Here is a 25,563-nt window from a genome sequence, read left to right as displayed (position 1 = left end):
AAATGAATGTGTAGATTATAGGAAAATTTTTAGCACCATATAAATTCTGGGAAATGAATGAATAACCGAACCTATAGAAAAAAATAATGACATATACAGTATGTGATTCAACAATTATAGATAAATGTATCTTTATATCAAGGAAGCTAGGATTACCACATGATTATATCTATAGAGTGCAGCTGTTTTCCTGATACAGAGCTCCAAACACTGAGAGTTAATTCACAAGATTCTCGCTGCTTGAAGTCACCACTAGGGGGAGAATCTAAGCTTACAGAATACTGTCTCATTATTGGGTTAAGTGAAGGCTGCAGGCAGAACATTATCATTGAATTTGGAACTATGTACCAGAAAATCAGCTCTATGCACTACAAGGATATATTTAGATATACTAAGAAAATAACAGCTTAAATAATGTGGACCTTTTCAGATGAAAAAAGTGCTTTATAGAAAAAATATAAATGGGAAATTATTACTATATCTTTCAATATATACAATGGAATATCCAATATATATTAGATATATATATATATATATATATATATATATATATATACATATATATATATTGGCATAATTCACATAGTTATTTGCATATTTTTATATAGAAATGAACATTTACCTTCTTTCTGGTACTTGCATTCTACTCCTGACATACTGCATGTGCTGTAGATAGAAAAATTCAGAATTTTTTAAGAATGTGAGTAGGTAGAGATACTTTAGAAGATGTGAGGTATAAAGTACATATAAGTTCCAATCTATAAAATCTCCACAGTAATATTGTCCTTTTTTCAATAAACTGTCAGCCGGATCACTTACCAGGTCTTACAGTTCTCAGTGGTAGGTACATCTTGTCCAACTTTGTAGTGATTTTCTTTATCATCATAGCAGCCACACTGAGCCACACACTCCATGTCTTCCTCATCGAAGAATGGTTTCACTGCTGGACAACTTGGGTAACATCCTAGTGAGTTACGAGAAAATAGATATTGTTAGATTACCAAGAAAGGGGATCGGGTAGACACCATCTTCATCATGTGATAATGCTGGACATAGGTTTTAGATTTTTCCATTATCAATGGATTTTCTAACATTTTTATATTATGTGGTCTGCCATAAAACTGGAGGAAATCAAGGATATGATCAGTTGCATTTTGACTTTGTTTTTTTCCTTGAGATAAGCAGTGTCATAGCTTTCTGTTTTGAAATTATACTCTAGATTACCTGTTGGCCCAAAAATGCATTTATGTAAACTCGAAAATAACTTCATATTCTATCAACATTATGGTTGAAATGGGAGATGTTCTCATACCTTCTAAACCAGAAAGATCGTGCATACATCTTCCACTTGGGTTCCTACAGGTCTTCATGCATGGAGCTCCACAAGGTTTGTAGTGCCACTCGCACTCTCCTTCAGGGTTGTAATAATCGCAGAAAAGAGCTAGAAAGCAAAGCAAAAATCTTGGTTTACATATAAATAAGCACATAACTATAAAAATATTTATACATAAATTATCATAAATTCCAGGGAAACTTACGACCCTGAAAAATGGCTAACTAGAACATGACATTGTGTATAATTATGCTACTCACGACAGATGTTGGGGGATCTCCAGCTAACACAAATTCCAAATTCTCCGCATGCCTGGGCGTAAGCTGCCACCGCTGTACAGAAACATTCACAATCTCCACCAGAATCACAAGCGCAAGAATCTGTTACACAAGCTTCATAGTACTTTGAGGGGTCAATCTGAAAAAATAATAAATTATATTTTATTTTTAATTGAGAATTATATTTGATTTAGGCAGTGAAACATTGATGTAAATTCTAGTATTCTCTTATTTATAATTTCCTCGTGTGTGTTTAAGTTTTTTCCTACCACCTCTTTGGTATTTTTTCAATAGGGTTTTCGGAAAAATTTGGGACTTTTAAGTCTCTAAAACCTTAGTGTATTACAATGCATAGCTGGCTGAAATCATCAGTGAGCTTGTTCTGACTGCAAGTTATGCATCACTGTATTCTCTTCTCCAGAGTTTTCAAAGTTCAACTTTGATTTAGTGATAAATAAGAACATTCTGCTGAAGTTAGGTGATCTACGGAGTAGAGTTTGCCAACATTATGAAAAGTATATCACAATATGCAATAGAAATGGAAAACATCTCCATACATGTTAAGAATGAAAATAAATAATTGAAATACTAGTGAGCTCATACCTGAGCATGGCAGGCAGAAAAGGCTTTACTGTTGATGATACTACATTGTTTCTGTGACCAGGATTTCCTGTAGGGGTTGGCACTGCAGGCATCTTTGGGTTCTTTGGCATCAGGGCATGTTTGTGACATCTTCCAGCTGTTTCCAAACTCTGTAACATCTCCAACCACAGACTGACTTCTTGTGGTGAAGTCATTGTTTCCATCTCCATCGTAGTTTCCACATAGACCACAAACTTTACCCTGTGATATTGATATATACAATTTGTTATGTTTAAATCATTAACGTTGACATTCTACAACTCAGTCTATATTGTTCTTCATATGGAGAAAAGAAAAATAAGCAATCAAAGCGGAATGTATAGGAAAGTTTTACCTCAAAGTCTTTACTGAGCTTGATGAAAATGCTGGTCTTTCTGTCCCACATGAGGATGAGGCCATTATCAGCTTCAATTACCAGGTAAATACCCATATGCCTGACTTTGTATGGAACGACTCCTCCGATGCCTCGTTCTACCACTTCAATGTGCTCCTCAGTAAGAATTAACTCAAAGGTCTGCAAATGGAAAATTCATTTCTAGTTCATGACAATCCATACAAACAACCCTTCCGCTAAAGGAGATGTCTCATGACAGTCCCAACAACCCTTTTGATTAAGATGGCAATCAACTGATCACACAGATCTAAATCTTGGAAAGCTTGGAGACCATCTGGTTTTGCCAGTTCAGGATGATAGTACTGTAAGAATGTCTTTCCATAAAATTTATTGATGGGTCATGTCCAGGCTGTGGGAGAATCTATGTCGAAAGGGAACCCTAGTGGGTGTACCTTCTCTATGAAGTCCTTAGATCTGGGTAATAGTTCTTAATATATCTAAATATTAATTTCTTACCCCCAGGAAGACTTTAATGCTTTTAGAACAAGTGGTTCCAGTGGTTCCACATGGAATGTTCTCAGTGATAACTCTGAAGGTGTTGCTGCTATCATCTTTGCCACAATGATCCTAAAATTCACAATATAGACATCAATAATGAGCAAATTAATGAGCACAAATATATATGCTTCAACTGACTCATGTCATGCAGTTTATTTTACCTGGGCAAGTGTATATTCACAGTCTCCATTAAAGCTGTAGCGTTTTCCATCAAAGGTAATATAATGTCCATCACCATACACAGCACAAGTAGCAAGGCAGGGGTCCTTGGTACATTCCCACATACGGTCTTTGCAGGTACTATTAACATATAGAAAAAAATAGAAATTACACTTTTCACAGACTTTTAAATATTAAGGTTTGGTAAGGGTTGTTTATTATTGACCAGAAATGAATTCTCCTACCAAGTATTGCATTTCATCTTAATCTTCTCGCCAGGTTGATATGTGGCATCATTGTGAATACATGGGCACTCATCTTCATTGATGCACTTGCCTTTGCCATCTGAGACCAGTCCTGAAGGACACACACATCCGGATACGCATTTTGCACTGTACTGTAAAATATATATAAAAAATGTGTTTAATTATCATAGCAGGTATAATATGGATCAAGCACCCATCTCCATTAATCTCGAACACATAACTTGTAAAGGCATCTAAACCACTTTTAATCATTCAACAAATCCTCCAACATCCTGGCTTAGTTAGTGCCATAATCTCAGTGCTCTAACATAAAATAATTCTTATTGATGATATCATTTAGACAGCATGGATGCCTCCTTTCCATCATACCACTCATACATTGAATTCATTAATAAAACAGTATGCAGTTAGCTATTAAGCTCCCTCTAGTGGTGACCGCAGGCAGAGAGAACATTCTAAATGAACTTTTTGGTTTTATAGACTGATTGAAGTTCTGTACCATAAAAATGAAGTACTGACCTCATTAGATGTCTTACATTTAAATAAAGTGGATTATTTCCTTATTAGGAACTTTATGTATTTATTATGTTGCATATTTAATTTTTTTTCTGCATCTCATCTGTCAGAAATACTCACACAAGCCATGTCCAAGGTCTGACAGCTCTTCTGGCATTCCGCACCCTTCGTACCCACTGAAGCATTTTTGCAATCAAAATAAACCATAGGAGCAGTACAAGCTGAAAACACAAGATACAGATAAGTATTCCAATGAGATAAAAATGTGAAATAAATTAGAATGATAATGAGAAATGTAATAGAATAATAAGGAGATTCATGAGAATAATACAACAGTGGTGGAGCACCAGGGTAAAAGTGGGGTGCCAGAAAGCATTTATGTTCTGGCCATTGTATTCATATACAGGGCTATGGCAGAAAATCTACCAGGTAGGTTGATTATAATTGATATTTCATACACCATTATAAAAAAAGCACTGAAGTCCACTAACACATACCTTTGGAATGCTCTAAGATCAGAAAACTAATTTTACAAAGGCTGCTCGAAAGTGTAGATTTGCGTCAAAATTTTTACTATTTTCTGACTTCAGTATTAATAAACCTTTTGAAAAGGTGGAGACCAACCACTACCTATTAATAGGGATGAGCGAACCCGTGGAAGCTTGCATTCTGGTACCCGACACGAATTTTAGGACAAAGTTCCGTTTGGGTACCAGAACTGCACCAGACCTTGAACAGAACCTGAACCCCATTGAAAACAATCGAGATCCGAACTTTGGATCTCTCTCTCTCATCCCTCAACTTCCCCCAGACCTCCAAACATTTTGGAAAGAACTTTCGGGAGAAGTCCGTGTTTGGAGTTTTGCACTAAAACTAAGTCTCCAATACGAACAACGAACTTTGAAGTTTGGGTTAGCTGATCTCTACCCGTTAACTCCCGGAATTTGAAAAAAAAATGCACTTTTTTGTTATAATGTGAGAAGAACCATGCATTGAGGATTTTTTAATAAAAGAAAAGCTAGTGCAAGTTCCCCCCTATTGATTGTTATATATAGAGGGGGAAATTTCCCATGTCCCATGTGCAGGATAGTATATTTATAACTAGAAGGAAGTTGATAAATTAATGTTCTTACATGGTTTAACTGTTCCAATGCAGGTGAGTTTTCCCAGATTGCAAGTGCTGTAAATAAGAGAATATTAAAATTATATTTTTATAGATGCAGTAGTTGTATTATAAATGGTGTAAAATGCTCATCTGTATGGTTAGTCACACTCACCACATGATCCCATTGTCATGGGCAACTTCTCCAGAAGGTACAGGGGAACCTTTAAAGTAACATGGGCAAGCTTCGGCAGGAACACATTTGCCGCTGTCATCCATGTAGAAGTCTTTGGCACAAGTGCAGCCATCCACAGGGGTAAATTTGATGTTACAGGTGATATCAGGCTCACTCAGGGATCGGCATGTGGGTTGGCAAGTACTGGTAGAGTAGGTGTAGCTCAATGTTTTGGGGCAGTTGTTCATATATTTAGCTGTGTATGAAAAAGTGTTATTAAAAATGGATAATATATATGAAAATTAAATTCTATATATTATTAATAGAAGTTAAGGTTAATGTGAATCATTCAGTTTCAAGAAGTTTCTGTAAGAATTTTTTGATGAAACTAATCTGCTTTTTTTCCCAAAACAGCACCTCTGTAAGTTGTGTTTCATACTGCAGCTCAACACTCAACACATTAAGGGGACTTAACGCTTTGACCCCCAGATGAAGTAGGGTTGAAACGTGCGTCGGGGTCTGTGTTGGAGTCTGATGTGGTGACACATTCTATTGTTATTTTTGGGGGTCTGTCTGATTATATTGCATCGTTATTTTTTCTCTTTTGATTTTATTTTTTTATTCACTACATTGCACCTAATTTCTATATACCTAACTCACCGAATTGTATTGTAATCATCTTTGTGCCTATACACACCTGTTATCATTACTCCTTGGTAGTATTTTGTCATCTGGTAGCTAGCCTTTGTGTTGCAATCTTATTTTCATATTTCTCTGTCTCTCATCGGCCTCCCTTTGCTTTCATTGTTCCTTGTTTTTACTATTAACTTTTAAATTTTATTTTTAATGTGTAGTTGTGTATCTCAATAAAATATTTATTGTGTATATACAGTATACCTTTGTCTGTTTTTTTTTATTAAATTGGATTAACACTTATTTGATTAATTAATGGAACTTAGCTACCTTACGGGAAAAAAGTAGTGCTGTTTTTAATGTATAGAATGGAGTCTGATTCCTTTGAGAATTGGTATATCAAGCCATTAATCTCTTTATATTTCTAAGCACATACAATATATTTATTTCTTAAAGACTTACTGCAGACATCACTTCTCCAATTGGTCAATATGACTCCTTTGATTGCACAGGCATGGACATATGATGACAAGGATGCACACATGCATGCTTCACTTTTCTCACAGTTACAAGTGTCAAACATACAATTCTGAGAAAAACGAAACCATAGTTATTGATGATAGTAAATTATTTATATTTTTACGACCTCCTCGTAAATGAGCAAGAATGCAATTTTCCATTTGTCATACATGCAAATTAGATAACCTTACCTGTTGGTAAACCTGCGGATTGACAATAGCATGGCAGGCAGCAAATGGACCAGATGGATCAGATATAAGACCGCACCAATGTTGGGCATATTGCTCTGTAGTTTAGGAAAATATCAAATATAAGACAATATTACTTCAAAATTCAGCTGTAACCACAGTTTCCTCATTAGCAACTAAATTAATTGAAGCCAATCTTACCATTTTCAACACTCAGAGAGCAAGGATCTTCATAGACGTTCTTAACATTTGGACAATCTGCTTGGGTCTTCCATGTGTTGGCAAAGGATGCAGCTGTGCCTTCAATGACACCATTGATGGTCTGGAAGTCGTCTGACTGCTTGTCATTGAAGTTTCCACACAGACCTAAGAAGATGAACATCTTATAAGAAGAACTTCATCCATAAAACGATTGCAAAGGTGAGATCATTGAAGGAAAGTCAAACCTACCGCATGTCTGACCCTTGAATGTTGGGTTCATCACCACATAAACCTGCATAAATGGAGTCAGCTGAGCCACCACTTGTACTCCTAAGGATGTCTCAACAACAATGTAGAAAGATGAAGGTCTGAAGATGGTTGCATTGGCTGCAATAAAAGGTGGTACAATTTATAAAACTTGGCAGATTATATGACCAAAACTATCACCAAATAACAAATAATTTCAATGTGATATCCTACCTGCAGATACCGGCAGCTGAGTATAGATCTGGTTTATAAAGACGCTACCACAAGGCTTGATTACAATGATCTGTTTGGGTAAGAAGATAGGAGAGGGGTGATGAAGAAGATACATTAACAATATCCTTCTAAAAATTAATAATCAGTGACTATTAAAGGTCCCTAGCCTACAAAGTAGAACATTGGACATATACAGTAAGTTGCTGTACTAAGGGGCTATATTGCAGTTCTTTCACAACATGTGGGCTTCCATAAGCATCTGACATGCTGTCAGTTCTGCATACCCTTAATCATAGCAATCACTGGGGGACACAAAGGTCAGGTCACTCTCAAGTAACGGCATTCACTAGAAATATATGCTTTAGAAATAATACTTTAATTACACACATTTTAAAAAATAGCAAATGAGCAATATACAGTATATAGGCTCTACATAGTGGTAATAGCAACAGCAACGCTGAAAATCAATCAATATTGGTTACAGTGGGATTTATGTAACAATAGTGAAAATAAGCGTTCAAGCAATATTGTGGTTGTGTGTCCAGAACACAGAGATATACATTTTATTAGATTCTAGGAAACCCAGCTTGACTATTACTTACTGTTTCTCCTCCATTAAGGATAATGGTAGCACTCTTAAGACAAGTCTCACTTTCGGTCAGACCACATTTACGCAGCTCTGTCAGTATGGTAAAAGAAATTCCATTGCAGTCCTGAATGGAGAAAATTGATATTCAATGTTACAGAACATAGATAGATAGATTAGATAGATAGATAGATAGATAGATAGATAGATAAAGAGATAAATAGGAGATGCATAGATAGATAGATAGATAGATAGATAGATAGATAGATAGATAGGAGATGGATAGCTAGATATATAGATAATAGATAGATATGGATAGATATATGGATAGGGAGATAGATCGATAGATATATGGATAGATAGATAATAGATAGATATATGGATAGATAGATGATAGATAGATAGATAGATAGATAGATAGGAGATGGTAGAAAGATATATAGATAATAGATAGATATGGATAAATAGATATATGGATAAATAATAGATTTGAGATAGAGAGATAAATAGGAAATGCATAGATAGATAGATATGAGATGTATAGCTAGATATATAGATAATAGATAGATATGGATAGATATATGGATAGAGAGATAGATCGATAGATAGATATATGGATAGATAGATATATGGATAGATAGATGGATGGATAGATAGATAGATATATGGATAGATAGATGGATGGATAGATAGATGGGTAGATAGATAGATAGATAGATAGATAGATAGATAGATTGGATGTATCATCAGTATATTGTCAATTCCATAACATAATTATGTTGCTCTTAAACAAGCTAGTCGCTGATTGTCTTGCCGCACCTTTGTCAGCACGTAGTTACAGTCTCCGTGTATGTCGTAGTGACTTTGATCATAAGTTGTAATGTGTGATCCTCCATCAATAGAGCAGGTTGCAGGGCATGGCAAGTTATTGCAGTTCCACTTTCCTCCTGTGCACACACTGCACAAAATATAAGTGATCGTATTAAGATCCAGTGTCACATCGATATAAAATAATAGACAGCTTGTCTAAAATACATATAGAAGAGCCTGTCTTGGTGGGTTTTTGGAACAAAAGGTACTCTTTAATGGCTCTGCATACCTTTGCACATACCTAAATGCATAGTTAACCAACTTTTTACTGCAACAGTCTGTAAGTCCTTTATTTAGCTGAATATTAAGAAAATTTTTTACAAATCTGTCAGAGCTCCCGATTCTGGTTGTGATAGCTCTCTATATTTTCTCTTAATTCTCTTCTCTCAGTGTCAGAGATAGCAGCAGGTAAGGGTAGCAGGCTGTACACAGATCCCCACAGTGAGGAGAGGGGAGAAAGAATGTACAGTCTCAGAGAGGAGAGAGAAAACAGGCTGTAGGAAAGGAGGAAAGCATAAGAAGAGGAAATAAATGGAGTGTTAGAGTTTACACCCAGTTTGTATTACTGGGAGAGATATTCCCACAAGCAAAAAATCTGAATCTTGTATCAGGCTGCAAACTGCATATCAGGGGGTGTGAAAATGATGAAAAGAATGCAGGAGTCACCGGAATGTATCTGATTGATTTAATATATATTGACTCACAATGAGATTTGTTGTGAGGTTATAAAGGACAGAAGACAATAAAATGTTGGAATATTTTAAGAACTATTCCATTTACAGCAATTGCTAGTAATAACTCATAAGGGAATGGAGAAGAGTTGATGTTTTTGGTTTAGTTTTGATGGGGGAAAGTTAAATAATTCTGGGGCCCCAACTGCACCATTTATACAAAAGATATTAGATTCCCTAAAGTAAAGGCCATAATGCAGTATTTTGTGTTTTTGATCCCATCCTGGCTTGTTGCTAATAAATTTGCATTGTAAAAATGCTGCCGAAAGTGGATGTGCTACATCAGCTTTTTCGGGCTTCGTATAGCAATGTTTTTATTAGGTACTGTAAAGCACCATTCTTTAGAATTTGGATGCTTTAAATACTTGTCACTGATTGGTAGTATAGAAGTTTGGGCACTATAAGGACACCTTCAGACCTATAGTATGTTGGCAGGAAAAACAGTGCATAAAATATGCATGTTTTTTATGTGTTTTTGCTTGCTTTTTTACGCACTTTTACTTATGCTTTTTTCCCATTCATATCAATGAGTGAAAAAACCCTGCAAAAACGCTAAAAGAATTGACATGTTGAAAATTTGAAAAAAACACTTTAAAGGTTCAAATCGGGAAGGAAAATAACAAGCAACATGTGCCTGAGATTTTAGAAATCTCAATCACTTGGCTGGGATTGTAAAATGCTGCATTTTTCCTACGTCAAAAAAAAAATGAAGAAAGACGCAACAAGCCCTAAAACAACGTTATTGACTCTTGAAAGATATTATTTAGGCACCAAAGAAAGTAAAGGAAAATCAATGTCTGCCTACCCATGTTTATCCAAGCTTGACATCTACATCCTCATTATGTGGATTTGGAGCCATTTTTTTATTTGTTATATTTTTTTTAAATAAAGAATATGATTTTAATTGGTTAACTGGACGGAATGTGCCGTTAAATGATCTGCTATGTTAACGGACTGCTAACATAGTGACTCTGAATTTATACACAATTGCCCTGAGGACCCAGACGAAAGGAGCATCAAAAATAAATAACAGGAATTAAAATGCTGTCATGTTTTGGTATAGCGAGCTAGACTTTAGTATTAAATAACGTTTGGTGGTTTAGGTGGCCTCCTTCCAAAATGTATAGAGAGGTAAAGCAAAAGTTGACAATCTCCAAGAACAAGTTCTTATCTCTCTAAGCCAAAGTCAACACTCAAAAGATTAGAGCCAAGCTGTGAACAATGCATATCAGGGAGGCGATGTCTTACAAGCCCTGAATGTCATATTACTTATCTATTAATCAAAGAGAGGAGTTTGCACTTAATCACTTAATGTTTGATTGAAGGGTGTTGTTATTAATCTGAGTGCATGCTAATATTATGATTGGCTGCAAACTCATATGACAACACCACCCATTTGGTAAAAGGGCATCTCTCCGCTGATACCGTTGTCTGTAAATATCCAGCTCATAGCGGTGACTATTTGGACACCATTTGTTTGGCACAGGAAACTGGATAACATGATAGTATGGCCTTATGGATCATTTCAATCCAACTTTTAATCTGCACATTATTTGCACATTTTTTGTTATTAAATAGGTTGTCCACTACTTTTTCATTGATGACCTATCCTTAGGATAGACATCAGACATTGATGACCTATGACCTAAGGATAGGTCATCAATGAAAAAGTAGTGGACGACCTCTTTAAGCCATATTATACACTCACCAAGTGCTGCAGGTCGTGCTGTACGATGTTCCTGCAGCGTAGCTGTTACTGTTGAATGTACATGAGCATTGTTCAAGTGGGACACAACCGGAGTTATTGATGTCATCAAATATGGTCCCTATAACAAACAGCAAAATGAGTTGATTTTTCCTAAGAGGAGGTCAATTTCTTTTCAAACTGGGTTCTATGTAGTCAATTAGGGTTCCGTAGAATATAGTTAGGGGTTCTCCAAAAGACAGCAACCTTAAATATGAGAAATGAGGAAATATATTCAAGTGGAATTGAATTCTACTTGAATATTCTAAAAATCCGCATTTACCAAAATGCAGAATTTTTTTGTAATTTGCTTCTAACGTAAAGGGCCATCAAAAGGTAAAAATGAAAAAAAAAAATACTTATACTCATCTTACTGCTCACCTCTCCAGCCCTTCTGCTCTTCACTGTTCCGCATTCGGTCCTTGGCGCATCTTCTCACCACCGGGTTATAAAACCATGGGCCTCTTGACGCTAGGCCAAGACTTCTGACTCTGATGTGGTCCTGGATGTTTCTGCACATGTCACGGCACACATTGTGACGTCATGATGTCATATCCTTACACACACTTGTGTAGAAATGTCACTAGGCTCATCAGATTCAGAAGACTTAGCCTACTGAGCAGAGGCCCAGGGTTTCAGCACTTGGCGCAGGTGATAAGAAGATATGCAAAAGACCATACGGGGTACGGTGAGGAGTGGAGGGGTCGGAGAGGTGAGCCGTGTTTTCTACATCTTAGATTTATTATGTATAATAAGGGATATTCAATTTTCAGAGAATAACCTTGCTGCGAATTTCCCAGGAAAATCCACGTGATCTGATGAATTTGAATTTTGCAAGTTCCACTCAGCTCTAATGCTGTCACTTTAGGATTAGGCATGAAATAGTTTCTCAGATTCGATAGGAAGGCAGGTGATCCCCCATTGTAAAAGGTTTGTAGCTACTATGTTAATACCTTGTCCTTTCTAATATAGAAAATACATACCTGGAGGGCAGAAACAACCTTCTAAGCAGTGATTTTCGCATAAAGTACTTCTCTCTGGGTTGGTGCAAGTGTCTGAACATGGAGATCCACATTCCTGGTACTGCATGTTGTATGGACATGTTTTAGCTGAAAGGAAAAAAAAGTGTTATATTAGGGACATTGTAAATGATATAGTCCCTTGTACCTAATGAGCAAGGTCAGAGCATTCACAACTGTGACCTCCATTACCATGGTTTTTGCACACATTGTACAAAATTCTTGTATCAGTAAAAACACAACTGTAGAAGACACTTACGGCACAAATCTTTATTTCTCCAGTTCTCTGGTTCAGCTCCAGCATGAGCACATTGCCTTGAGTACTCAGCAAATGAGTCACACAAGCAAAGAGCAACAGTTTTGCTACTACACCGGCACAGGTCTTGCACACAAGCTTCAATGTATTGATCGACTGCCACCACTGAATGGCATTTCGAGAATGCTCCACCCAGAAGAATCGACTCGCAGATGTTCTCCTATCATAAACAAAAACAGGCTCTTAAAGACTTCTAAAAAGTCAATGTGACTGAATTGTTTCAAAAATCATTTATGCTGTTACACGAGCTCCAAATGTATAATATAAAACTTAGTATATTATTTGCTCATTTTAAGGTGGAAGAAAATTTGCAATATCACCTACGCAAGGAGAATACTGTAGACTTTTATTGCAGCTAATAGAAATGGTCCTAAGAATGAACATCCCTCTATGACGCCCATACAGACAGAGCATCTGTAGAACATTTTCATTCATACTTTTAGCAATGGATGTTTTGCTTTCCTACAAAAGCCATGGCTATGATCCTCTACTTACATAATCAGTACAGTTGCTCTTGGGTATGGGAGGCACATCATGGCATTGTTCTGTGGGTCCATCCAACTTCTGGAGATTTCCAAACTGGGATTCTGTGATTTGCATTCCTACAGACATGATTTATTATAAGATGAATCCAAACTTGCCATGTGTAGGACTGGAATTGCTTAATGCGTGGTAGACTCTGTATCAGTTCCACAAATTAATATTGATGGGTGGAAGTAATCTACATATATTAAAGGGGTTGTTTAGTCTTAATCTACAAGTCTTCAGTCACTCTATGTGTATGCAGACTTGTGCATCCTCCCATCACGTGCACTGCAAGTTGTGAGGATTATATGGTGCCAGGAGCAGTTGTAATGTGGCCACAAGTATGCGATATGCATACTCCCTGCCACATTCTGACTAGACTGTTTCCGACCTTGCTCAATACACTTGCATTGAGTGAAACCGTGCATGTCTAGTTGGAATGTGGCTGGGAGTATGCACATCACATACCTGGGGTCACATAACCTCTCCCGGTGCCGGCACTGGAGAATCCTCACAGCGTGCAGTGACATAGAGTGACTGAAGACTTGTAGTTTAAGTCCAGACAACCCCTTTAAGATATTGCTTGACAAATAATGTATAATGCAAACATGTTATAATAGAGAACATAAAATCTAACCATTGGAAATGAACTCATTGTGGATAGAGATGCCGTTGAAATCCCCACACAACCCACAGGTCTGGTTGGAATACTTTTCATCCAGTTCCAGCTGCATGAAAAGGAAAAAATAAAAGATCTTGTTAGGAACATAATATTAGAGGACTTCTACACCTGTCCACCTTGTACAATGGTGAAGATATGTCAATATATCACTTAAATGCTCTTACCAGTAGACTATCATCATCGTTCCACATGAAGACCAGACCAAGTTTGGAGGTCAGTGAAAGATATACACCATGTTTCTCAATCTGAATGCCAGAACCACTGAAAGGCAGCTGGACTCTGTACAAGAATAGGAGATCAGCCGTTAATAAAAAACATAACATTCGTATTATTTCTAATTTTTCATTAACACACTAGATTAATAAGGTCACTCACTCTTGTCCATTTACTGAGACGGTATTGCGATTGATCTGCACTGCAAGTCCATCAAGTTTCATGGTGATCTTGTCAATGACCGGAGTGTTGTCCACAACAGTACGACGGATTTGGATGTTGAAGTCCTCATATGTGCTATGACAGTGAGATGCATAGACATAGTTACAAGTACCGGGGAAGTAGAATATGTCTCCATCAAAGTTCTTGAAATGGAAGTTCCCCCAGGTGCTGCAAACTCTGTTATTGTGAGCTTTGTTGACAGCTGCAAGTAAAAAGAATAATATAACTATGATTGCAGTTAACATATTTATACGAGTAAGCAGAATAATGGAAAAAATTGATGCATCAGTTCAGCATGAGCACCAATGACATTCTGATAACTTACATAATGGTAGGAGAGATATGCTGTACTTAGAGGAAGCAGTAAATAAGTAGGGTACCCCTTATGATGCTTGCTCATGATAACATGGAAGAGTTTGGTGCTTAGTAGGTCTCCTCAACCATTTCCATAACTTTTGTTTAGTTTCTATAGGGAAGACTTCTTTATAGGTTTCCTTCACAGGGTCTCAAAACTCAATATCAAAGGAAATGGGGACTACCTTGACTCTGCCCTCTCTCCCAAGGGCCCCCATAGCACTCGCCTCTATAGTTTATATGACTTTGTATAGAAAATGTATAATGGGAGTTTAACAATTTTCTAGCATACTTTCAGAGTATTAATATAAGCTCATTGACTTACCTCTCACTATAGTGTTTGATGCCACGGGGATCACTGATATTCTTGGAGGTCCAGTTAACAAAACTACAAATAATTAGAGATGACGTTAGGAGAGCAATGTATAATGTTTGGTGTCAGTATCATTGATGGTTCACATATATCTGCCAGGATCTATTCTAACAAGTTGGCATGGTGTACTATTTTGTAACCATTGGTTTGATAAATATATTAGTATATGATATTGATAACTAACACTTACTGGTTGGTTGCTCTTGATGTTGCTGCCCTTGCATTGTCTCATGAATGTCGTAGTCAATTGTCTCATCGACATGGTAGTCTCCATAATCCTGAGCTAGAAAAAAAAAAATAAAGATGCGTTTAACAAAATGGGATTTAAGAAAGAAAGACATGTTGCAGATTCATTGTCTAGAACTGATTAACGTTAACCATAAAATGAATATCAAATATCAAGTTTATTAAGGCTTATAGCTTGTTGCAACTACATATATTAGTAAAATTAAGAAAAAAAATATATGTTACATATATGTTACATTACTAGCCTGTATACTAAAGTACGATGGGTTTTCAATCTAGCATTAAAAAAAAATGAAAAACAATAGAGATTTTTAGTGTTCACGCTGCTGTCAATCATGCCTATCTTAGATGTAGCAAATTTGAGAATAGGGAGAACAAAGGAAAAAATCATGATTTTTTTTATTTCCCTTCTTCTTGAATCTGTGTTTATCTCCGGTGATAGAGTTTAGTATTCCCCACTTTAAAGGATCTATAATATATTCCTGTAAGTTTCAACATATGCAAACAAATATTTGGCTAGTCTTAAATAACATATTTTAGAGTGCACATGATGGACCTATGTCTAACCATGCAACTATAAGGGTAGGTTGACACTTATCCAAAGCTCTCTGTCAAGAACTACGGCAGAGTGACTGCCGGAATCCCCAAACTATTGGATTCCGATGGGAAATCAGGCATAGCCCAAACTGTGCCATTCCCCTACATAGCCCCAACTGTGCCATTCCCCTACCTAGCCCAAACTGTGCCATTCCCCTACATAGCCCTAACTGTGCTATCATCTACATAGCCCCAACTTTGATATTCACTTCCATAGCCCCCCAACTGTGCCATTCCCCTAAGTAGCCCCTACTGTGCTATCATCTACATAGCCCCAACTGTGCTATCATCTACATAGCCCCAACTGTGCCATTCCCCTACATAGCCATAACTGTGCTATCATCTACATAGCCCCAAATTTGATATTCACTTCCATACCCCCAACTGTGCCATTCCCCTAAGTAGCCCCTACTGTGCTATCATCTACATATCCCCAACTGTGCCATTCCCCTACATAGCCCCAACTGTGCTATCATCTACATAGCCCCAACTGTGCCATTCCCCTACATAGCCCTAACTTTGCTATCATCTACATAGCCCCAACTGTGATATTCACTTCCATATCCCCAACTCTGCCATTCCCCTACATAGCCCCAACTGTGCCATTCACTTACATAGCCCCAATTGTGCTATTCACCTACATAGTCCCAACTGTGCTATTCACCTACATAGCCTCAACTATGCCATTCACTTAGATAAAGCTGGCGAAGCCTCCATTCTGACAGTATGCTTCTTTGTCCAACCACATTTTCTGTATGTCAAAAAAGTCTAATATTGCCAGAGGGGGGGGGGGGGGGGGCTATGCAGTGACTCCATCGGCTTTATTTCAGTAAATGTCTCCATTGGGGCAATGTACAGTTTTTTGGGGGGATTCCCACAGAATCCTTAATATAGTGCTCGACAGAAAGCACTGTATGTGTGAACCTAACCTAAGTGAACAAGAACCTCTTATTAGTATTATTCATCCAAAACATTGTATTTTGCCAAATAAAGAAGCTATAAGAGAAAACTTTAAGGAATATGGGTAGCTCACATGTAAAACCAATCTGCAATCTGCTTACAATCTCATTGTTATCTAAACAGTTTGAAGATCAAATCTGAACACACTTAAGTTTTCTGATTTTCTCATTTTCTCTTGCGCAAAAGATGTAGAAAAAAACCTCTCAATATTGCACATTTTATTTCCTATAAGCCATGTCTAGATGCTCTGGGATGTAATGATACACCTGTTTTCCGAGCTCCTGTTGCTTGGAAATAAGATGCAATTTCACTGAGATTTCTGCTGAGCTCAGTCACTTGGTGTTATCATTGCTTTAAAGACGCAGATGGACCGTTTGATGAATGGTTTATTATTCAATTGTAAGGATTGATTTATTAAGATCTATTCTTTATTAATATTATAATGTTTATTTCTCCTGTCCTTTGCTATAAAAACTCTTACGGGGTTGGTCCATGAACTGTACACACAAGCAAAAAGTTTTTTCCTATTTTATAACACGCAATTTATTATAATTCTACACAGATTTACTGGAAAAAAAAACTAAAAATATCCTCCCATTTTAGATATAGTTAAAATGTTTAAATGATACAATAGACAAACGATACACATATATCTGTCATATACGGTTAGAAATTGAGGTAGAATAATAATAAATAATGAATGATGAATAATAGAATAGCAGAATCTATAGTTAATGCTTCTTATGCAATAATAAAATACATATAACCTAATATTTGACAGCCCTGGCAGTTTTATATATAGATATATTGGAACCTGTACTCTTTCAAAAGATTTCAAATTTCTGAAATTTTTCCATATACAGAAAGATTTATGATACATAAACTTTAAAATAGAACATTTTTAAAAAAGTGATTGGAAAATGTAATGTTTACAGTTAATGTCTTCAGTTATAAAGAATAATTATTATTTTTCCCTAGAATAAATACTTACCATTCAATGGGCCCAATATGACCAGTAGGATCCACAGCGGGACCCTATGGAAGGTTCCCATCTTCTTAGTAGCTGTGGCACTACAGTGGAGGAGAGGCAAGGAACGGGATGGTCAGTCTGATGGTGATCTTTATATACACTTGTAAAAGCAACATGGCACTGTGCCAGGATTGCTCCACACAGGTAATAAGGGTGGAGCTGCAGTTTTTTCCTCAAGTTGCAGGTGTACAGGAGGATGCTGGAATAAGGTGTGGACTGTATACTGTATGCCTGTGTGTGTTTGGTTATGTGCATGCCTCCTTCACATGAATATCATGGTCTGTGGAAATAGATTGTGCCCTTATCTGTATTGATTTCGCCTAATACATACATCGTTGTTAACTCTTTGTTAATTTGTGATACTTTTATATTATAAATTTTATAGTACAAAATTATGAAATATACTGCACCACTATCAAATGGATAATATAGATAGATAGATAGATAGATAGATAGATAGATAGAAAAAATGATCAGTAGATAGGTAAATAGACAATAGATTAATAGATGGATGATAGATAGCTTGATAGATGATAGCAAGGTACATAGATAGATAGATAAGTGATATATAGATAATAGACAGATAGATGATAGATATATAAATGATAAAGAACATGCCTACAACTGTGAACATTTAAATAACTGAAAACTTCAGTGTGCATAACTATTTACCCCCCTAAAGTTAGTACTTTGTAGAGCCTCCTTTTGTGACAATTACAGCTGTAAGTCACTTTGGATAAGTCTCTATGAGCTTTCCACATCTTGCCACTGTGATCTTTGCTCATTCCTTAAGGCAAAACTGCTCCGGCTCCTTCAAGTTAGATGGTTTCCTCTGGTGAACAGCGATCTTCACATCTGACCACAGATTCTCAATTGGATTAATGTCTGGGCTTTGACTAGGCTATTCCAAAACATTTACACATTTCCCCTTAAACCAATCGAGTGTTGCTTTAGCAGTATGCTTTGGGTCATTGTCTTGTTGGAAGGTGAACCTCTGTCCCACTCTTAAATCACTGACAGACTTAACAGGTTTTGCTCAAAAATATTCCTGTATTTCGCACCATCCATCTTCCCCTCGACTTCCACATTTTTCCTGTCCGTGCTACCAAAAAATATCCCCACAGCATTATGCTTCCACCAACATGTTTCACTGTAGGTATGGTGTTCCTTGGTTGATGAGCTGTGTTGGCTTGGCGCCAGACATAACGTTTACCTTGGTGGAAAAAAAGTTAAAATTTGGTCTCATCTGACCACAGCACCTTCCTCCATACATTTGGTAAGTCTCCCACATGTTTTTTGGCAAACTCAAAACGAGCCTTACAATTTCTCTGTGTAAGTAAAGGCTTTTTTCTGCCTACATTTCAATAAAGGCCACCTCTATGGAGTGTATTTCTTATTGTGGTCATATGGACAGTTACTCCAGTCTCTGCTTGGGAACTCTGCAGCTCCTTCAGGGTTATCTTTGGTCTCTGTGCTGCCTCTCTGATTAAAACCCTCCTTGCTCAGGCTGAGAGTTTTGGTGGGCATCCCTCTCTTGGCAGGTGTGTTACCATCTTCTTTCCATTTGATGATAATGGATTGGATGGTGCTCCGGGGATCATCAGGGATTGGGATATTTTTTTTATAACCCAAACCTGATTTATACTTCTCAACAACTTTGTCCTTGATTTGTTTGGAGATCTCCTTGGTCTTCATGGTGGTGTTTGGTTAGTGGTGCCTCTTGCTTAAAGTGGTTGTCTAGTCAAAAGTAGTGTTGAGCCACCCCCGTAGTGTTCGAGTTCGGTTCGTCGAACACCCGTGTGTTCGCCGAACTGTTCGTCGAACTGTTCGTCGAACACCTTCGAACACCGTTAAAACCAATGGCAGGCAAACAAAAACACATAGAAACACATAGAAAACACCTTCAAAGGTGTCCAAAAGCTGACAAACTGCTCAGAAGACACAACTAACACATGGAAAAGTGACAAGTACATATAGTCATGCGAAAATAAAAGAGGTGGAGGAGTAAAAGGAGGGGGAGACACAGATATAGGCATGTCATGCCCTTCTAAAATCCAAAAAGTGAGAAGCCGACACGGCCAGTTCGCTCCTGCCTGTGCCACCTCCGTGTCGCCGGGTTTGTGCCAGAGCCGCGGTGAACCCTGATGGCCAGCACCCCTCTCCCAATACTGGTGCCTGTCCGCTGGTGGGTCGAGCGAGCCCCCCTGTGGTGGAGGCAGCTCTAAGCTTTTTAATTTAAATTGTCTCTCTAATTTGAATGAATACACTTTAAATCCATTTACAAGGATCTATTGGAGGGCAAGTCTCATGCCAGCAGCCGCGTAATTCCAGCTCCAGTAGCGTCCACTAAAGCTGCTGCAGTTAAAAAGCTTTTATAAGGATCGAGCTCGGCTGTCCACCGCAAGGCATCCTACTGCCAGTCCCAGCCCCTATGCCTTGGGGTGCCTCCTGATGCTCTTCACTGAGTATCCCATGGTCCCGAAGCATTTCCTTTGAAAAAATTAAGTGTCTAAACTACAGGTGGTGTAGCTTGCTTAACAGCCGGGATAATCCGCTGACTAGCAGACACTGCTACTAGGCACAAAGTATTTCCTGGGCTAGATGCAGTTAAAAATTTGTAATTAGATACTCTCGTTGGATGCTGAGAAAGCATTCCATAGAGTCTCCTGGCACGCCATATATGATTCTCTTAAAAAGCTTGGGGTAGGGGTCTAGGGGACCCTTTTATAGCCAAAATCACGGCCCTGTATCGCAATACGTCACCTAGGCTGAAGATAAATGGAACTGTAGCACCCTGAGGGCTCGGTTGCTACAGACGTATTGCACCTCACCCAGAGGTGTGATATCTCACTCTCAGGTAAGGATGGAGTGTGGATCAGGACCCGACACCTGCATGCATTACACCACATTGCCGTGGGGCAGGGCGACCAATATGCCCCTGAGATGGGCACGACAGTCCCTGTCCCTGGCTGGAGTGGGGGGAGGGAACACTGAGGAAGGGGAACCCTGTAGTGCAGGAGCAGGGAGGAAGCAGTTCCTGGGTGCATTGAGAAGGGAGTATAAAAGGTGGGCACCATCTTAGTTCAGTGCAGAGAAGTCTGAGCAGAAGTGGCAGGGAGCAGGGGCTCTGCATGAGCTCTGCTCCGGAGGCGGGCCTAGTAACAGAGGCCCAGGCCTGGAAGAGGGAGAAGGAAGGAAGAGGAGCGGAGAAGGCTCCAGGAACGAGGAATGAAGGGATCCCAGGGGTGCGGACGGGCGAGTCACCACCGCACGCCCGAATCCACCTGCGTGGAGGGGTCAGGCCAAAGGGGGAGACCGGTCCCCGAACAAGTGGAGGCAGGAAACGACCCTCAGCTAGAAACCGGAGGCTCTGACATTTTATGTGGCGCAGCCCCTCGCTACACCCGCTAGGAAGGCACCACATAGGGTCAGGGAAACTGGCGCCAAGTTTACCAAGAGGAGGCCCGAGGCAGCCGGACAGAAGTGTTGGTAAGAAAGGCCAGACAAAGGACACACAAAGGGGGTTCTGTGAAGTGCTCCAAAGTTATCTGGGAGTTGTCTGAGCCCCTCACCTGGTGAGCACAGTACGACGTGGGCAGCCGTTACCTGCAGACGTGGTCTGGATAATAAGAACTGTGAGTAAAGGCCCTGGACTGCATCACTGACTCCGTGTCGTTACTGCTGCTGCCCTGCACCATCACCCCCATCCTCCGCATACATTGCCCTGAGGCTATACTCCTCCCGTGGGGAGTTATGCTACGCTCTGCTGCACCCACAACACCAGCCTCAGCGGTCTGCCCTGTAGCGGCGGTTCACTCTGACCGCAATCCACGGGTGGCGTAGTCGGACATTTAAACATCAAAACCACATAAATAGTTCCGCCACTGGTTTGACCGCCCTGAGCCACGGAACCGGGTCGCCGCCACGAAGACTACAACCACCAGCATCCACCAAAAAGGGTCCGGCTCCGGGTGTCCCAAGGCCCAGGGGGTGCGTCAGAACATTTTCATCACCTTTCACAATCACCAATGGGACAAGGCAGGGATGTCCTCTGTCCCCTCTCTTATACATCCTAGTGACGGAGCACCTGCTCTCATCAATTCGCCATAACCCCAATATTAGGTGGATTGAGGTGGGAGGCACCGAGTACAAGTGCTCTCTATTTGCTGATGATGTCCTAGTATATATCACTCAATCACATATATCCATCCATGCTGTTATGGCTGAAATAGATCACTTTGTTACATGGTAAAATTTTAAAATCAATGCAGCGAAGTCTGAGGCCCTCGATGTCTCCCTCCCCAAATCCATATAGGATTCCATCCAGTCCAACTTTCCCTTTGCCTGGCCCTCACAGGGTATCAAATACTTAGGAATTCCTATTCATAGAGACCTCTCCCATCTATGTTATCTTAATTTTGGGCCCTTTATTGAACAATTCCATACAGACCACGGTTGGCAAGTTAGAACTGTAAGATTCACTACGTGAACCGCTGGTGTTTTGTGGAAAAGCACATGTACACCGCGTTCCAAATTATTATGCAAAAAGTGTTTAGGAGTGATAAGGGAAGAATTTGTTTGTTTGTCAGTTAAACTCATTGATGGTGATGTGTGTCAGGGCTCTTTATATCACTGTAAGCAATTGCAGACACCTGTGCTAATTAGTTTGGCAGGTGTGTCCAATGAAAGGCAAGACTACTTAAGAAGGCTCTCTCACATTATTAAGCAGCCTACATTTTCTGCCAAAATGGGAAAGAAAAAGGATGTGTCGGCTGCTGAGAAGCAACAAATTGTGGAGTATTTAGGTCAAGGCATGACTACAATCAACATTGTGCGATGATCAGGATGAAGTGTCTTGGCAATCAAGAAGTATGTAGCTGATTCACAGTACACACGTGTGCGTGCTGATAAGGGCAAATTGAGGACTCTTTCCTACAGGCAATTACGTCAGGTTGAAAGAGCAGCGGCAAAAAAGCCTTGTCATTGCAGCAGACAAGTTTTTGAAGCTGCTTGTGCCTCCAACGTCCCCCGAACAACAAGATGCAGGGTCCTTCAGAGGTTTGCAGCTGTGCATACGCCATCCTGTCGACCTCCTCTATCCACTTCACACAAGCAGAAACGGCTCCAGTGGGCCAAACATTACATGAAGACTGATTTCAAAACTGTTTTGTTCACGGATGAGTGCCGTGCAGCGCTCGATGGTCCAGATGGATGGAGTGGAGGATGGCTGGTTGATGGACACCCCACGCAAACACGGCTACAGCGCCAACAAGGAGGAGGTGGAGTAATGTTTTGGGCTGGAATCATGGGGAGAGAGATTGTCGGCCCCTTTAGGATCCCTGAAGGCGCTAAAGATGAACTCCATAATGTATGTGGATTTTCTCAAACAGCACTTCCTGCCATGGTTCAAGAAGAAGAACCGTGTATTTCACAGCAAGATCATTTTTCTGCATGATAATGCACCATCTCATGCTGCACATAAAACATCTGCATCTCTGGCTGATATGGGCATAAAAGGGGACAAACTTATGGTGTGACCCCCATGCTCCCCTGACCTCTACCCCATTCAGAACCTTTGGAGCATCATTAAAAGGAGTGTCTATGATGGCGGGAGGCAGTTCACATCTAAGCAACAGCTCTGGGAGGGTATTCTGTCCTCATGCAAAACAATTGAAGCAGAAACCATCCAAAACCTGACAAATTCAATGGACGAGAGAGTTCAGAAGCTCCTTTCGAACAAGGGGTCCTATGTGAAAATGTAACATCACCTAGAATAAAGTTTTGAGTTGAAAACTGTTTGATTTCAGTTTCTAACAACCTGCTAATGCTTATAATTTCAAAAATGACCATTTTTTTGGTCTTTATTAAAATGAAAAGGTTGATCGAAAAGTTTGGGGGATCTAAGAGTGTGGCAACCCAGTAGTCATGATTACTTCGAATTCTGACAATATGAGGGTCATGCTGCAGGTAGTGCAGCAAGAAGGCACTTATGTGTCTTGCGCATCTCGGAGCCCCAAAATTATTTTCCGGGCTAGATGCAGCTAAAAATTATTTTTAATTTTAAATCTGGTGGAGCTTATTATAGATGGCCTAATAGGATCAGTGCTGCACACTGCTACAAAGCCCAAATTATTTTCCAGTCAAGATACAGATAAACATGATTAGTAATTTGAAAGCTTAAAACGTTTGGTAGGGTGATTTTAACCAATCATCAAGCTTTTACTCTCCCCAGGATGACACAGGGGTAGAAAAGTCGTTTCGGATCCATGATTTGTTCATCTTTATGAACGTGAGTCTGTCTACATTATCAGTGGAGAGCCGCGTGCGCTTATCTGTCAGCACACCACCAGCAGCGCTGAACACACGTTCAGACAGAACGCTGGCTGCGGGGCATGACAAGATCTCCAAGGCGTAAGTGGCTAGCTCCGGCCATTTATCCAGATTGGAAGCCCAAAAAGAGCAAGGGTCCAGTGACACAGTCGTGGCTTCAATGTTTACTTGGAGATACTCCTGTACCATCGTCTCTAGGCGTTGACTATGTGTCAGACTTCTTGTCTCCTGTGGCCTTGCAAAGGATGGGCTAAAAAAGTGGTGAAATGATTCCGCAAAATTGATGTTACCAGCAGATACTGTGGTTCTGTTACGGTTTGAGTGCTGAACACTTGACGGTCCCACGGTTGGCAAGTTGGAACTGTGAGATTCACTACGTGCACCACTGGTATTTTGTGGAAAAGCACATGTAAGATTCTTCAACAGTCTCTGCTGATACTCCTGCATGCGTGCATCCCTTTCTACGGCAGGAATAATTTCTGCAAATTTACTTTTGTACCGGGGATCTAACAGTGTGGCAACCCAGTAGTCAGGATTATTTCTAATTCTCACAATTCGAGGGTCATGTTGCAGGTAGTGCAGCAAGAAGGCACTCATGTGTGTTGCGCATCCAGGAGCACCAAGTCCCTGTTGTGTTGGTGGCAAGGTAACAATCATGCTTCCTTCCTCTGTCCTCTCCCCCCAACCTCGCACAACAGAAATGTGATCAAGGTCTCCCTCATCTGATGAGTCTTCCATCAGTTCGTCCTCCACTTCTTCCTGGGCTCCTGCACCTTCCTCACTAGTTTGGCTGCTACCATGCGCCCTGGTAAAACCATCTCCCCCACCCTCACATGCCTGCCGCCTTGGTGCTGCCGACCTTCTGGACCTTGCAGATGTTAGCCCTTCCGCATACAACTCCTCCTCCTCTACTTCCTCCACCTCCTCTTGTGCCACCACCTGACTCCGAATTCTGTTTAACATGTGCTCCAGCATGTAAATCACCGGAATAGTCATGCTGATAATGGCATCGTCAGCACTAAACATCTTCGTCGCCATTTCAAAACTGTGCAGAAGGGTGCATAGGTCCCTGATCTGAGACCACTCCTCCAGCGTGATTTGCCCCACCTCTGAATCTCGTTGGCCCAGGCTATACGTCAGAACGTATTGCACCAGGGCTTGTCGGTGCTGCCACAGTCGCTGCAACATGTGCAGAGTTGAATTCCACCGGGTAGGCACATCGCATTTTAGCCGGTGAAGTGGCAGGCCCAACGACTTCTGTAGAGATGTAAGTCGCTGAGCTGCGGGATGCGAACGGCGGAAGTGAGCACACAGCGACCGTGCCCTCTGCAGAAGGCCATCTAGTCTGGGATAGTGGGCTAAAAATTGCTGGACAACCAGG

General features: G+C 39.8%; 1 protein-coding gene across 1 annotated transcript in view; it reads right to left on the bottom strand.

Moving 5' to 3' along the window:
* Positions 1-17,968, bottom strand: part of MUC5AC (mucin 5AC, oligomeric mucus/gel-forming) — a 38,553-nt gene extending 20,585 nt beyond the window's left edge. Inside the window, exons 1-29 of the mRNA XM_073658709.1 lie at positions 17,814-17,968; positions 15,210-15,302; positions 14,972-15,034; positions 14,233-14,494; positions 14,022-14,136; positions 13,813-13,903; positions 13,146-13,252; positions 12,594-12,810; positions 12,299-12,424; positions 11,280-11,397; positions 8,790-8,928; positions 7,987-8,097; positions 7,385-7,454; positions 7,154-7,291; positions 6,905-7,069; positions 6,707-6,801; positions 6,459-6,585; positions 5,364-5,619; positions 5,220-5,266; positions 4,207-4,307; positions 3,550-3,701; positions 3,307-3,445; positions 3,104-3,214; positions 2,588-2,767; positions 2,215-2,454; positions 1,594-1,750; positions 1,313-1,441; positions 820-964; positions 623-666 (exon numbers count right to left, since the gene is read on the bottom strand). Of these exons, the coding sequence (XP_073514810.1) occupies positions 623-666; positions 820-964; positions 1,313-1,441; positions 1,594-1,750; positions 2,215-2,454; positions 2,588-2,767; positions 3,104-3,214; positions 3,307-3,445; positions 3,550-3,701; positions 4,207-4,307; positions 5,220-5,266; positions 5,364-5,619; positions 6,459-6,585; positions 6,707-6,801; positions 6,905-7,069; positions 7,154-7,291; positions 7,385-7,454; positions 7,987-8,097; positions 8,790-8,928; positions 11,280-11,397; positions 12,299-12,424; positions 12,594-12,810; positions 13,146-13,252; positions 13,813-13,903; positions 14,022-14,136; positions 14,233-14,494; positions 14,972-15,034; positions 15,210-15,302; positions 17,814-17,874 (3,799 nt within the window). The 5' untranslated portion in view covers positions 17,875-17,968. The remainder of the gene's footprint in view (positions 1-622; positions 667-819; positions 965-1,312; positions 1,442-1,593; positions 1,751-2,214; positions 2,455-2,587; positions 2,768-3,103; positions 3,215-3,306; positions 3,446-3,549; positions 3,702-4,206; positions 4,308-5,219; positions 5,267-5,363; positions 5,620-6,458; positions 6,586-6,706; positions 6,802-6,904; positions 7,070-7,153; positions 7,292-7,384; positions 7,455-7,986; positions 8,098-8,789; positions 8,929-11,279; positions 11,398-12,298; positions 12,425-12,593; positions 12,811-13,145; positions 13,253-13,812; positions 13,904-14,021; positions 14,137-14,232; positions 14,495-14,971; positions 15,035-15,209; positions 15,303-17,813) is intronic.
* Positions 17,969-25,563: the final 7,595 nt, after the last annotated feature.

This window comes from Phyllobates terribilis, unplaced genomic scaffold, assembly GCF_046119375.1.
Source record: "Phyllobates terribilis strain yellow unplaced genomic scaffold, ASM4611937v1 Scaffold_13__5_contigs__length_258822181, whole genome shotgun sequence".
Taxonomy (NCBI): Eukaryota; Metazoa; Chordata; class Amphibia; order Anura; family Dendrobatidae; genus Phyllobates; species Phyllobates terribilis.
Note: the sequence above shows the minus strand (reverse complement) of the source record. Positions and strands in the feature narration are given on the sequence as shown.